The following is a 14543-nucleotide window of genomic DNA, read 5'->3' on the forward strand; positions in this document are numbered from 1 at the left end:
TCAATAAGGGATGTGAAGAGAACAAATTGTGGTCAATAAGGGATGTGAAGAGAACAGATTGTGACAAGGGAGTGAGATCTTGAAAGAAATTACGAATGATCTTGGACATACGATGATGTATGGTTGGCTTGCTTATGGTGGCTTTTACATTCACACTTTCACTAGGAGGAGAAAGGGGAGGCTCACATGCTTCAAGTAAACCAAGGGGGCAAGTAGGGAGAGGTGGAAGAGGCTCATGTGGAGGAGGTGAGGGTGGTGGTGGCTCGCCAACATTAGCGAGACTGCCCATTGGCTTGCTCTCTACTCTCTTTTCCACTCGCAAGCTATATCCTCTTTCTCTCCGCTTCTTAAGCCACATGAGCAGGGGGTTTTCTATTCCTATCAGATCTATTACTCCTATGACTTTATGAGCCCATTGTTTAAAAAAAAGCTACTAAGACTAGACACTAAGCTATGATTGAATGAAATGAGCATAGAAGTATGTGCATTTGTGGGAAACAATACTCTCTTATCTTGCATTGTATTGGATGTTCTAATTCATAAGATAACATTTTCTTATTCAATTAGATGATTATAGATTAATAGATATATCTTTTTTTAATTAAATTTGCATAATATCTTTGGGTAGATTTTAAAATGGAGAGGATTTTAATATAATATATTCTTTAAATTAAATATTTAAAATTTAAAATTATAAAAAATAAAGAAAATATATTTTAAGAAGAAGATAAAATATATTTCTTTTAACTTTAAAATAATATGTTATTTAATATATATATGTTATTTATTTTTAAAAGTAAAATTTATTATTTTAAAATTTAAAAAATTAAAAGTATGTTAAAATATATATAATTATATTCAATAAATTAATAAATAGAGCTAATTTTTAAAAAATTATAGAGGTGAAATAATATATTTTCTTATTGTTGTATATTTTTATTTAAAATATAAATATTATAAGAGTATTATATATGTATGGATTATCTATAAATTAAATATATCTTATTTTACATGTATGTGAAACCATGAATGGATGCATCCATGCATGGGAGGTGATGTTATGGGAACTCAAATTGATGATATGGTATGCTTGACTTTGTTGCCGTGGCATATAGGTGTGACAAGTGGCACCAACTCAAGATGAGGTGGCAACTCTCCCTCCTTGATGATGTGTTAATCCATGTGACGTAGTATTTCATGTCATTAATAATTAGGTGGCACTTGTTGAGGTGGAATGAATGCCATATGTAAGTAAGATATTACACACGTGGCCACATGCATGGCCACCTTAGGAGTCTCCACTGATGTTTGGTCGACTTTACCAAGCTTAGTTTAGGCTTGGAAGAGAAGAAACTTCTCAAGTAGAGCTATTTTCACATAAAATAGATGAAAATAGACCTTTTTTTTACTCAAATTAAACCAAATTTTGTTTGTTATTTTTTTATAATTAATTTATTAGTTATGTTCAATTGCTTTAAGACTTTGGAGTAAATTTCCATTGGAGATGTCAAAAAATCTAACCATTAAGAATGAAATTTGACCATATGGGCACATTGTCTTGATAATTATCTATCCTTGGACCATTCAAGCAAGTAGAAATACCTAATTTTTGGTATAAAGATGTGCTATATAAAAAAACTACCTTTTTGTATACTTTCAAAATATATAGTAATTATTTTAAAATAGAAATTACATGCAAAAATTACTCAATAAATCAAGTTAAGATCTCCATTACATATCTTCGTTGTGTACAAAATGGGGGTGGAATTAGAGTTAATAAAAGAAGTTATTAACATTTTATGGTCGTATTGTCTACTTGTCGAATTAAAGTGGCTAATGTGTATGAAACATTATAACTTTAGTATGCAATTATGGGTGATGAGTTCGATGCCTTTAAATAAAAAAGTGTATAGAAAACTTGTAAAGTTAGTAAAAGGAAGCTTGCTAAATAATAGCACCAACAAGTTCTATAAATTAGGGACACTTTTTCCCATGGATCATCACTATTTAAATACATATGGATAAAGTTTAGTCAAATGAAATCCTTGCTTCCATTTTATAACCCCTTATCATTGTGTACCTCAGACATGGCTCTACAATATTCTCCAAATAGATAAAGGAGTTGTGACTTTGTAAAGGGGTCTATAATATATTTAAACAACTTATGATTTTTAAGAATCTTGACCCAATGAAGATTATATTGAGACATGGTACGTAATATAATTGCACATGGAGGTTCATGAAGATTATGAGCCTGAAGGCCAACCAATCGGTCCACTTCTTGTTGGTTGGAAAGACATGGAAACTCATAGTAGAGGAATCCTTTTTAAAACAATGATGTGGCAAAAGATATGCAACATTAAGCATGTGTAAAAGAATTTTAATATTCATATTATATTGTATAATTTAAATTTAATTTAAGTTTATTAGATCGGCCAGCACATAACCCAGTAGTGCGGGCTTGTGACTTGGGAGGGGAGGTCTTGAGTTTAAATCCCCATAGGTGCCTGTTAATATTGTGATTACTTTAGGGCCACAAGTTATAATGCCTTTGGTCGAGATGATCACACCACTAAGTAAATACCAAATTGTGACTTCAAAAGGAGCCAAACCCATTTTATCAAAATAGGAGAGAACCAACACTAATGATACCACTACATATTGTCTTACATGTATCTATAAGCATTTAAAAATATTACATTAGCACTTGGGCCATGCTTATGAATTGATGCAAGTTAATTAGATTCTCTAGGTTCCCTTAAAGAGTATTACATTAAATTCATTTTTAATCACAAGTATTGACCATATAGTCTTCTTACCAGTTAATATAAGAACACACTTGGCTACACAATCAACCAATGCAAAAACAAGTTTTGTAACTATACGATCCTTGCAATATTTAGCCCCCTTGGAGATCGATGTGAGTATTTCATAGGACATGTAAGACACATTAGGTTGAAAACCTCCTGGACATGTGAAATTTAACATGGGTAGGTTTGTGGTGGTTAGGGGCATAGATCTACCACATGGCAATGTGTTCTAAGTTGTATAGTTGTGGCACTCCCTTTTTGGCTACACTATTCTAATCATATGGTTTGTTGAGCATGCTGAGCCCTTCATGGGGTTCTCTTCAAGTCTCTATAAAAAAGACCTACCCCCTCCCCATTTCTCCATCCTATGTAGTATTGAAGAGTAGCAACAATTAGCCTAAGAATGCCATATCTACAAGACAACACAAGCATCAAGGAGACTTCGTTTGGGCTATGCATTAATATTTTTATAATTTTTTTCAATATGGATTATTTTCGATGGAAGTAAAGGATTCCTCGGATTGAAAGGAGGGAAAAAAAATCTTGCCCCATAAAGATTATTTTGTAGAAATTTTTACTAATCTTGTTATATGTTTATTTTTTCAAAGATATTATGTCTTGCCCTTGGTCTTGCCAAACTCTCCACTAGGGTAGACGTAGAAGGGCTAATATTTTTTTGCCGTCATATGGGAAGTTTCCTCAGGGGCAACACACTCGAAGAAGCGTTGAATTTTGTGGAAATAAATGTTGAAGGCTTCATTTTCTTCTACATTTTCCAACTCAGCCTTATTTGGTAAAGTTCAAGGTGTTGGCTTAGTTGCATTTACTATATGAGGCTTCATTTAACGAAGCCTCCCTGTGGAAACTCCTTCATATTTTGCTTTGATGTATAATAATTTTTCACATCAATAATATGATGTGCCTTTGTATTGTTTAACCACAAGCATTGTAGAGCAACACGGATAGGCCTTCCAAATCTTGGGTCATTAATCATGGGGCAACAATCTTGGAAAAAAAAGATATCCTAAAAGGATATTCTAACTGCATAAGAAACTAGTCTTTTTTTGTGTCCTTTAAGTGGGGGTAATTGGTACTTGTCCACTTACCATCTTCTCTACTAGTGTACCCGAAGATAACAAAAGGAAAAGAATATGTTGCATTTAAATATTTTCTTTATTTACAAGATGATAAAATTGCACGTTTTTACACTAGAGAGTAAGGTCGTACACATAAGACTTTTGTATTATTACTAAACCCGATGATTTGCAGAAGCATTGAATAGTGCACGCTTAGTGTGTGGTGTTGCGTTGTTTAGAGGCTGGGAGGCCCATGCTGCTGCTCTACTGCCCACCCTTGTACACTACTGCTACGTATGTGGTGGTTAGCTACTCTTATACACTGTTGCCACCCTGTACACTACTGCTCCTACGTATGTGGTGGTGGTTAGAGGGGCGAAACATATTGCCTACTGTTGTACACTGTTGCCACCCTGTACACAACTGCTCCTACGTATGTCGTGGTTAGAGGGGAGAAACATATTGCCTACTGTTGTACATTGTTGCCACGTGGTTGGAGAAGAGGAGAGGAGATGATGCTAAAGAGAGTCACATGTGGCAGAAAAGAAAAGAAAAAACTGTGCTTATTTTACTTGCTACCTAGTGATTGTGTAATGCCCCATGCTTTTTCGTTCGCTTTCGCTCTATGTGTTTCTCTCTCTATTCTTGAACCTGTGATAGATAAGTCGTGATGTACGCCAGTGCCACGATTCCCGGGATAAATAAAAGTTGGGCCTGTTGGGAAGTCTCAATCATCCTTTGGGGGGGGGGGCCCTCAACACTATCTCCAATTTGATGAAGTTCCGGAAGGGTATGGGTCCTGGGAGATAGTGCTGAGGAAGAGGGGGTCTTTGGAGTTTGGACCCACAACTCACCCGACTTCGCACTAGCGTAAAGGTGGTGTGATGACGGCCCTGCTAGCTGCAACCTTCAAGGCTGACAGCAGAAACATGGTTCTCGTGTGTAGCTTCTACTCTGCCAGTGCTCAACTAGCTACAACGAAGTAGTAAAAAACCCATTTCTCAACAAAATTTACGCCCATTTCCTAACAAAATTTCAAACCTTTCTTTTGCAGTTTAAAATGGGCTTTGAAGACCAGTGTTGTATCCTCATTGCGGGCCCTTTCTCGCACAAGGTGAGAAGAAAGGCTCATACGGTTGGCGCTCGATCTCAATGGAGACGTGCCGCAGATCAGCTGCAGTTCCCGGTGAAGAGGGAGACTACCTCCGACCTCTCATTGGCGAGAAACTGCAGGGGAGCTCGGCAGCTGCGCCCTGCGGCAAACCTTGCATAAGTGGAGTGATCCTTTGCACTAGTGCTGTGGTATGCTGCGCCTTGATAGCTCTACTTTCTGTGCGACCTGGGCCTGGGTCCTTGGATCAACTGGCCGCCTCCTCGTCGAAATCAGGCCATATAATTGAGGGCGGATCATCTGGCCGCAGCGAGTATAATTGGTGGTCTGGTTACACCCCTCAAAGCAAGGAGCCCACGGATTTCGACATGAAAGTACGAGATGATTTTCCATGGAATGAGTCCGCCCAGCTAGCTCTGCGCACCGCTTTCCACTTCCAGCCCGCACACCATTGGATGAACGGTAATTATTATAACCCAAACGCTGTGATCTCTCTTGTACGTCTAGCTATGCTGCTGGTGTGGTTTTGTTGTAGAGAGTACTCAAATGCTAACGTGCACTTTCATGTCGTCACTCTGTACTGCTGGCGCATTAATCAACTATACAAGACCCGGATGGTGAGATTCGATGATTGCTCTCTCATAATGATGTCACAAATCCCTGCGTATTGTTGAAATTGTAAGAATTAGTGTGGTTGCGGTGTAGTGCAGCTCCCCTCTACTACCAAGGATGGTACCACCTCTTCTACCAGTATAATCCGGTGGAGTCGTACTGGGGCCTCATCTCGTGGGGGCACACCGTGTCCAGGGACCTCATACACTGGCTCTACCTGGAGCAACTAGCCATGGTGCCGGATCACTGGTATGACTATAACGGAGTGTGGACGGGGTCCGCTACCATGCTGCCAGGCGGGATTCCGGGCATCATCTACACGGGCTCCACGAGCGAGTCGGTGCAGCTGCAGAACGTGGCTTTCCCGACGGACCCCTCCGACCCCCTGCTGCTCAATTGGACCAAGATCGCCCAGAACCCAGTCATAAGCCCCCCTCCCGGCATCAATTACACAGACTTCCGCGACCCCACCACGGCCTGGCTGGGCAACGACAGCCTCTGGACGCTCGCCGTGGGCTCCCAGCTCCGACCCGCCCACGCAGGCATCGCCCTTCTCTACCGAAGCGCCGACTTCGTCAACTGGACGCTGCTGCCAGACACGGTTCTGCACCGGGTAAATGGCACGGGAATGTGGGAATGCGTGGATTTCTACCCGATCTTGGCTTCCGGCGATCCCACAGGCCTGGACACCTCGGCGGCGGGCGAGGGGGTGAAGCACGTGCTCAAGGCCAGCATGGACGACACCAGGATCGACTTCTACACCATCGGCACGTACGACCCGCAGAGCTTCACCTTCGCTCCCGATAATCCCGCTCTGGACCTCACCTTCGGTTTCAGATACGACTACGGCCGATACTACGCCTCCAAAACCTTCTACGACCCCGTCAAGCAACGACGGATTCTGTTTGGCTGGATCAACGAGTCCGACGCCCGACAAGACGACATTATCAAGGGCTGGTCGGGAGTTCAGGTATCGTCGATTACTTTAGTGTTACCAACCTTTTCTAGCCAGTTCCTGAATGATCCGTCAGTAGGCCAAGTTTAACGTTTGCCTTTTTAACGCAACTGCTGCCGAAGCACCACTGGCACACATATAGAAAGGGGATCGCTAGTTGTATTTATTGATTTTGATGAATGAAGTCCTGTAATATACATTAGTCTCGACTCTCAAATCCTTGGTTAAATTGGGAATTCGGCTATGGCGTGACATGCCTTTAACTATTCTCACATGTGCTAAATGTAGACCCACTAAATTTTCTAGGGAATCCCGAGACAAGTTTGGTTCGACAACGCAACAAGAGAAAACTTGATCCAATGGCCCATTGAGGAACTCACAAGTCTTTATGAAAGCAACATCACACTTGACAATGTCGTGTTGGAAAGTGGCTCAATCATGGAAGTTGAAGGGGCTCAAGGGGCACAGGTAAGGAATGCCCTTCATTGTTATATTTAAATAAGTTTAATATCATGTGAAGTGACTAGTCTAGTTCATAGGTATAAAAAAAAGTCAAATACAAACTAGTTTATTGATTCATTGTTTGTTTATTCACTACGTTCATTAAATTTAAAGCTATAATATAAGAAAATCCTCCATTTTTTTGGGATTGCTAGAGCTTGATATGTTCCATCATTTTTGAGACTTGCTTTATGAAAAACACAAGAAATAGAGAACCTCAAATCTTTGCCTACATACCTTTTTTTTTTTTTGGGTTTGAAGATTATGAATTTGAGTGTTCACTAAATTTCCTTCGGTTCTGGTTTTAACAAGTGCCATGATACTTACTTTTGCATGTCCATCTACTTAGTGGGACATTATTTTGAGCTTCATCAACCCACTCAAAGCCCTCTACATAGATGAAGACTTAGGTTTTCCTACTTTCGAAAGTGAATCATCACTACTTGAATGTAGTCCAAGTGGTGCTGAGCATACTGGCATTTTTGGGCCATTTGGAGTTTTTGTTTTATCATCAGAGGATCTACAAGAGCGAAGTGGAGTTTACTTTTATCTCTCTCCGATACAAGATCGTGACAAAGGGACCTCCTCTGTGTCTTGGAGGACTCTTATATGCAATGACTTAAGCAGGTAATTGAAATTAATTGCAATATCAAAGTAATGTATGCTTCCAAGCTATAAATCTTGATTTCAAGCACCTTGAAGGACACATGCACTTGTCGATCATGTTTCTATAGGCAATGATTCTCTCTCTATGTGTATGCACATTTGTGCGCGCTCGAGCATGCATGGGATATCAAGAGGGTGTTCTAGCATTGATGCTTACATTCATGCTAGTGTACACAAAACAACCCAAGTGTGGTATATATATGTTTGCACATGCAACATGCTTATTTGTAGACATGTGCATGTTTGCAAATGTAAGGGATACATGGGATTTAAAGTGCATACATGTGCATGTTTACTTTATAAAATTTGTTTAAGATTTAGTTTCTTTTTTAATGATCAAGAACTAGGAAATATTAATTGAAAACCATACCATAATCTATTCAATGTAGGTTATTTCTATATTTTAATATTCTCTTTGTAGGTCAATTATGTATTAACTTAAATTATGTTTTGCGGCATCTTATGTTTATGTTTTCCTTTGCAGATCATCATTAGCATCAAACCTTGATAATGGTGTCCATGGAGGGTTTGTTACTATTTTGGAGGATGAAGACCAATTATCTCTTCGTATTATTGTGAGCGTACAACCTCTCATTTTTATACTAATGCAAATGTAAATGATGTTAAAATGGAACCACCTATACCATTTATTTATATGGGAATCACCTAAAGTATATACTTATTGACATAATTGAATGGTTAACAACAATGTCGAGGTTAGTATTATTAACTCATCTAATTACAGGTGGATCACTCAATTATTGAAACATTTGCACAAGGAGGAAGGACGATTGCCACTTCTAGAGTATACCCAACAATTGCCTTGAATAATTCAGCCAATCTATTTTTATTCAACAATGGAAGCATGCAAGTCTCATTAAAACACTTTGAAGCATGGAGACTTTCAAGTGCCGATTTGCATGATTATGGTGCGTGATTAATTTTGTTTAATTTCACAAGAATAAAAGATGAAATGTAAACAATATTGCTTCATCATCATTGACCAATAGAATGTCAAGTGGGATATTGAAATTGTGGAATGATGGTTCAAGGGAGTATTCACACAATCATGGAAAGAGGTCTTTGATAATTATTAATTTCGAAACCAAAATTTTGCTATTTAACTTCTACACTTCCTGAAAGTGTTTCTCTTGTTATTTAGTGCAAGATCTTTTTTTAAAATAAATCCACTTGTTAGGGATCTTTGATCAAAGGCTTTCTTGCTAGTAAATGGAATGTCTTTCTTTTTGCAAGTCCATCTTACGTAAGTTTAGTAGCTTTAGCATGATTATAAGCTAGGGCATGTAAGCAAATCAAGGTTCACATTGAGATGTTGAATTTGGTGTAACAACACAAAAAGTTAATACTCGTTCTGATATTAAATTCAATAATCATATAAATTAAAAATCATGAAGGTTTCCTAGTTATAGCTAATGGTGTCATTTGAGCTCATAAAAGTTATTTACAAGGAGGATGTATATTTCACATTGTTTCTTAAAAGATAACAATAATACAAAATATCGCGTAGTAAATACTATTGTCAAAATATAAAAAATGAGAATCTTCTTTCAAATCACCATCTACCATCATGTCTCAGCCATACATCGGCTTACGGGCACAAAGCTCGTGAATCTCACCAACCTGTAAGTTATCCATTCAAACATATTACACAATAGCAACAAATGCTAAAATTACACAACAACATATAAGCATTAAATCTAACACTTAGTTCCAGCCATCCCTAAACTCATGTCTTACATATAGAATATTCGAAATCACCCAAGTGTCATGCCACAAGTATAGTGGTAATTAGGCATTTTCAATTAACAACAAAGCGACGGACGAACAAATCGCGACATTTCTCTTGCTTGGGATTCAGGCATCCATCTAGCATTCTCTTGGGGATGATTTTTAAAGGTAAAAAGATATCTATTATACATTGTACTTGTGCGAGTGGTAGTGGTCTCATGGTCAATAATAGCTTCAGGTGTTGAAGTTCTTCCACCTTGTTATCAAGCCTAGGTGCTTCCTCATATACAAGATGTGTAAGAAGTGGTCTCTTATAAAATCTCGACAGATTGATATGGAAAGAATTATAAATTCTCCAATGAGAAGGAAGTAAATGCTTATATACTAGGTCATTGAGTTTTTGAGTAATTTGAAAAGGACCATAAAAACGAGGAGCTAACTTAACAACAAGGTTGGCCTCAACACTTTTAAGATGTCCCTTTTCAATACAAAGCAAAACATATTAATCTACTTAAAAAACCATGTGCTTTCTTTTCTTATTAGCATGTTTAGTGTATTGCTCTTGTGCATTAGAAATAGCTTTATGAACATGATCATGAATGGAAGTAAAATCAATGATGAATTGATATGTAACTTCAATAGTGTTACAAATGAGTGATAAGAGTAGGTAAAACTTTGCCATGCAAAAGGTGCTTTTCTAGTGGATGAATATGGTGTGCTATTGTTTGTAAATTGCAAAACATAGATATACTTATCTCATTGTTTAGGTTATGATGAAACATATGCACGAAGTAAATTCAATATTGCGTTATTTGTTACTTCAGTTTAACCATTAGATTCAGGATGAAATGTAGTGGAAAGATCCAACTTAGTGGCTAAATTATCAAACATTGTATTCACTACAAAACTTAGAATCTCAATCAGAAACAATTACTTGTGGTAAACCATGATGTGTGAAAATCTGTTTAATAAACAAGTGTGCAGCTTGATGTGTAGTAAGAGTCTTTTTACAAGGAAGAAAATATGCATGCTTGCTAAATCTATCAACAATAGTCCAAATCATATCATTATGGCTTGCAGTCTCATAGTAGGAAAACCAATGATAAAATCCGTAGAAATATGTTCTTGAGCGTTAGTGATTGGAGAGGTATAAGCAAACCAAGTTTCTTATCCTTATAACTTTTCACTTTTTGATGAATATCACATTTAGAAAGAAATCTAGCTACATTATATTTCATTTTAGGCCAATATAAGTCACTAGAGATAGTCTGGAATGTAGATGAAATACCTCAATGCTGCCCCACATAAGGTGGCTGATGTAATTTCTCTAGAATAGAATTTCTAATAAAGGGTTGAGTAATGCATAATATTTTCTGAAAGAAAAGATATCCATCATCATAGGAATACTTAACAAAAGGATTCCAATGATTTTCTCTCAATCTAGATCAAATGTCACTAAAGTTAGAGTCTTGGTTATAAGTCTCATGCATTGAGTCAGAAGATGTATTCTCAATTACATATATATTTTGAATGGAAGGTATTCTACTTAAAGCATCAACAATAACTACATTTTCTTTACCAGGTTGGTATTGAATAACAGTTTGAAAACTTTGAATAAAAGCTACCCATTTAATATGTCTATCTGAAATAAGTGGTTGAGAAAGTCAGTGTTTAATACTCTGCTGAATCAATTTTTATAAGAAACTCTAAACCCATCAAGTAATGTTTTCAAATTTTTTAATGCATGGACTACGACAGACAACTCTTTGTCATAGGTGCTATACTTACTTTCAGCAAGATGAAATTTCCTACTCTCGAAAAGCAATAGGATGACCATCTTGTATTAACACAACACCAATGCCCTTACTACTGGCATCGGTTTACAAAAAAAACCACAAAGAAAGGACGTGAAAAATCACGTAATCGTAACATAGGTGTCTGAGTAAGTGCATATTTTAATGCAAGAAAATATTTCTCTTGAAATTAAATCTATTCATAAGGTTTGGTTTTCTTTGACAAGTTCATCAAGATATTGCGCCTTATATGCAAAATTATGGACAAACTTGCAATAATAGCTATACAACCCTAGAAAAGATCATAAATCATGAAGATTCTTAGGTCGTGGTCATGATGCAATAGTTTTTATTTTCTTGGGATCAACATGGATTCCCTTAGCAAACTATATATCTCAAATACTCAATCTCACTCTTGAAGAAGCTACTCTTTTTACGATTAAGGTAAAGTTCATTTTCCTTGAGCAAATTAAATACAATTTTCAAGTGTTTTTTGTGCTCTTCTTTAAACTTACTAAAAACTAAGATATAATTGAAAAAGACAACCACAAAGTTTTGATGGCCAAGAAAGATCCTATTCATTATATGACTAAAAGTTGCAGGAGCATTATTAAGACTGAATGTCATTACTAAAAACTCAAAGTGACTAGTATGAGTTCTAAAAGCAGTTTTATAGATATCTTGACCCGCCATTCTTCCTTGATGATATCCAGATTTTAGATCAATTTTTCTAAAGATGCTGGCTCCCCTTAATTTGTTGAGAAGATCATCAACTCTAGGAATTGGAAATCTATTCTTGACAGTGTTTTTGTTTGTGAGAGCCTTGTAGTCTACACATATGGCGATAAGTACCATTTTTCTTCTTTATTACAATAACCAAGAAGGTTTGGTGCTCCATATAGTGAACTACTTGGTCTAATGAGTCCTTGAGATATTAAATCCCTTATTTGAGACTAAATTTATCTTTGCTCAAAAGGGTTAACTCTAGAAGGTGCTCTACAAGGCAGTGCACTTCCAGGAATAATATCTATTTGATGATCCTTAGGACATGCACAAGTAGTCTAGGAGGTAACACATTGAGGAAATAATCAAAAAATTTAGAAAGAAAAGAGTCACGTGATGTAACCTTGGGAGATGGTTCATTAACACTAAGCTAGTTATAACCAAAAAATTAAGAAAGTTTTCTCCCTCTTCCTCAAAAGTGGTCGATCGTTGCCTTCAGATATTCCTTGTAAAAACAAACATTCTTACCATGCCTTCATACATTCCTTGTAAACAAACATTCTTACCATGATGCATAAAAGACATTGTGTGCTTTTCACAATCAATATGTGGTGTGTAATGATGTCGAAAAGCCATTCCATTCCCAAAATTATGTCAATACTATACAAAGATTCTACAAAGAAAGTATGTTCATCAGAAAATTGTGCAATAGATAAAGCAAGATTCTTCACTTTCTTAGTGTAATTATACTTTTGAATTTGAAAGCAAGCCTTTACTTTAAAATGAGAAGGAATTATGTCAAGATGAAGAGCATGTGCAAGACATTCACAAATAAAATCATGTGTACTACCATTGTCATGCAAGATTGTAATTTCTTTATCTTAAATTTTTCCTTTCATTTTAAGTAAAGTGTGTGGTGAAAAAGAATGAGGATCAAGGTTAGGAGTACTTCTTGTCCTCCACACTTACATTGAAAATGCCCTTATTCAAATGTACTCCATTGAAAAAGTGCATGAAAAGAAGCATAAAAGGAAGTTTATTTCAGGGTCAGATCCAAAGATTAGAGTGGAGATTAACATGTTTTGTCCTCATACTCTTGCCTTTTCTAGAACTCTTACTTTGAATTGTGAAAAGAAAAATGGTGTGCCCAGGTTCTAATAGGAGAATCGTACTTCTAAATTCTCCAAAGCTTCAAAATCTTTTAGTGGTTTTGTCAAACGACCTTTCACAAGGGTCAAGATCAAAGAATCCAGCAATTCAACAATAATAAAGCAAAGAACAAACAATAAAGAAATGAAGCAGTACACAATGCACATAGCGAGAAGTCCTCACATAAGTTTACATCGGTAAAATTAATGTGAAATACGTCATCTTCCTATTTCTCTCTTTCACCTTTAATCGAGTGTGCACCACATCTATAGCTAGTTCATGTGTAAACCTATTATTCCTTACTTTTACAAGTGCTTTATTTATCACAACTTTATTAGCTCTTCCACCCTACAATACTCGTGTTTTAAGTTATCTTTTCTTGCCACGTAGCTCTTTGCTCATAGCTCTTAGATTGTGAGATGACCCATCACTCTTCTCCTATCAAATCTTTTAGGCATTTTAGTACTTTGCAACACAACGTTTTACATATATTTAACAAGGATTGTATACAACCCATAGATTACTCCAACGGGAATAGAGGAAACGGATTGAAAACTTTAAAAATTGAGAAAGTAATTATGTTTACTTTTGGTGATTCCTTTTTCTATTGTTGTAAATTAAATAAAACTTAAAAATACAACTAAATCCACTAGGTAAGAAGGATAAAGACTTAAATTAACATTAAAAAGAGATACCACTTAGAGAAATGAAAAAATAATATTAGAGTGAAATCACTACATGTAGAGAAAAAGAAGAAGGAAATGATAAAGATTATGACGTCCCTTATGTGGAGTATCTTAAATTGCAACTTATAACTCTAGTAAACATTTAGTCACATCAATACTTCTTTGAAGTAAAAATGTGGTTATATTAGTACTTCTTCAAAGTTGAAGTAGTTAACAAATTTGATAGAATCTCATGGTATAGCTCAACCTCAACCTTTCAAGTTTAAGTAGTTAACAAATTGATGGAATCTCATAGTATAGCTCAACCTCAACCTTTCCAAACTCCTAAACCTTCAACTTAAGTTCATAAACTTAGTGAGGAAGTTCCACAAAATAATAGCATAAAAATGAGGTGCAAAACTTGAAAGCTAAGATATGGGAAAGGAGAACAATCACCATGAAAGCTTGCATGTAGTTAAGATGATTTAGCCTCTCACCAAAAGGGTGGAAATAACTTTCCATAAGCCAAACATTATGAAATGAAAATCATTAAAATGGTATCATGGCTATTTATTTTTTATAATTTGCCACAAAGGTTTCAATCAAGCCTTGAAAGCAGCTAGAGATGATTTTATACATTGGCTATTGTCCCAAGGTCCACAAGATGTGGATAACCATTTATGGTTTCACAAACACACTCAAAATTCCAAAATCATCTTTCTCTATAGTAATC

At 36.4% G+C, this 14543-nt stretch overlaps 1 protein-coding gene across 1 annotated transcript; it reads left to right on the plus strand.

The window, feature by feature from the left end:
* Positions 1 to 4739: 4739 nt before the first annotated feature.
* Positions 4740 to 8855, plus strand: LOC147626183 (beta-fructofuranosidase, soluble isoenzyme I-like). Its single transcript, XM_086816300.1, has 6 exons — positions 4740 to 5459; positions 5708 to 6579; positions 6871 to 7032; positions 7415 to 7692; positions 8216 to 8306; positions 8477 to 8855. The coding sequence occupies exons 1-6, from the start codon at positions 5039 to 5041 to the stop codon at positions 8666 to 8668; spliced, it is 2016 nt and encodes a 671-aa protein (XP_086672426.1). The 5' UTR covers positions 4740 to 5038; the 3' UTR covers positions 8669 to 8855.
* The last annotated feature ends 5688 nt before the right edge of the window (positions 8856 to 14543 follow it).

This window comes from Cibotium barometz, chromosome 22 (assembly GCF_041138505.1).
Source record: "Cibotium barometz isolate CiBa-2024 chromosome 22, ASM4113850v1, whole genome shotgun sequence".
In the NCBI taxonomy this organism is placed as follows: Eukaryota; Viridiplantae; Streptophyta; class Polypodiopsida; order Cyatheales; family Cibotiaceae; genus Cibotium; species Cibotium barometz.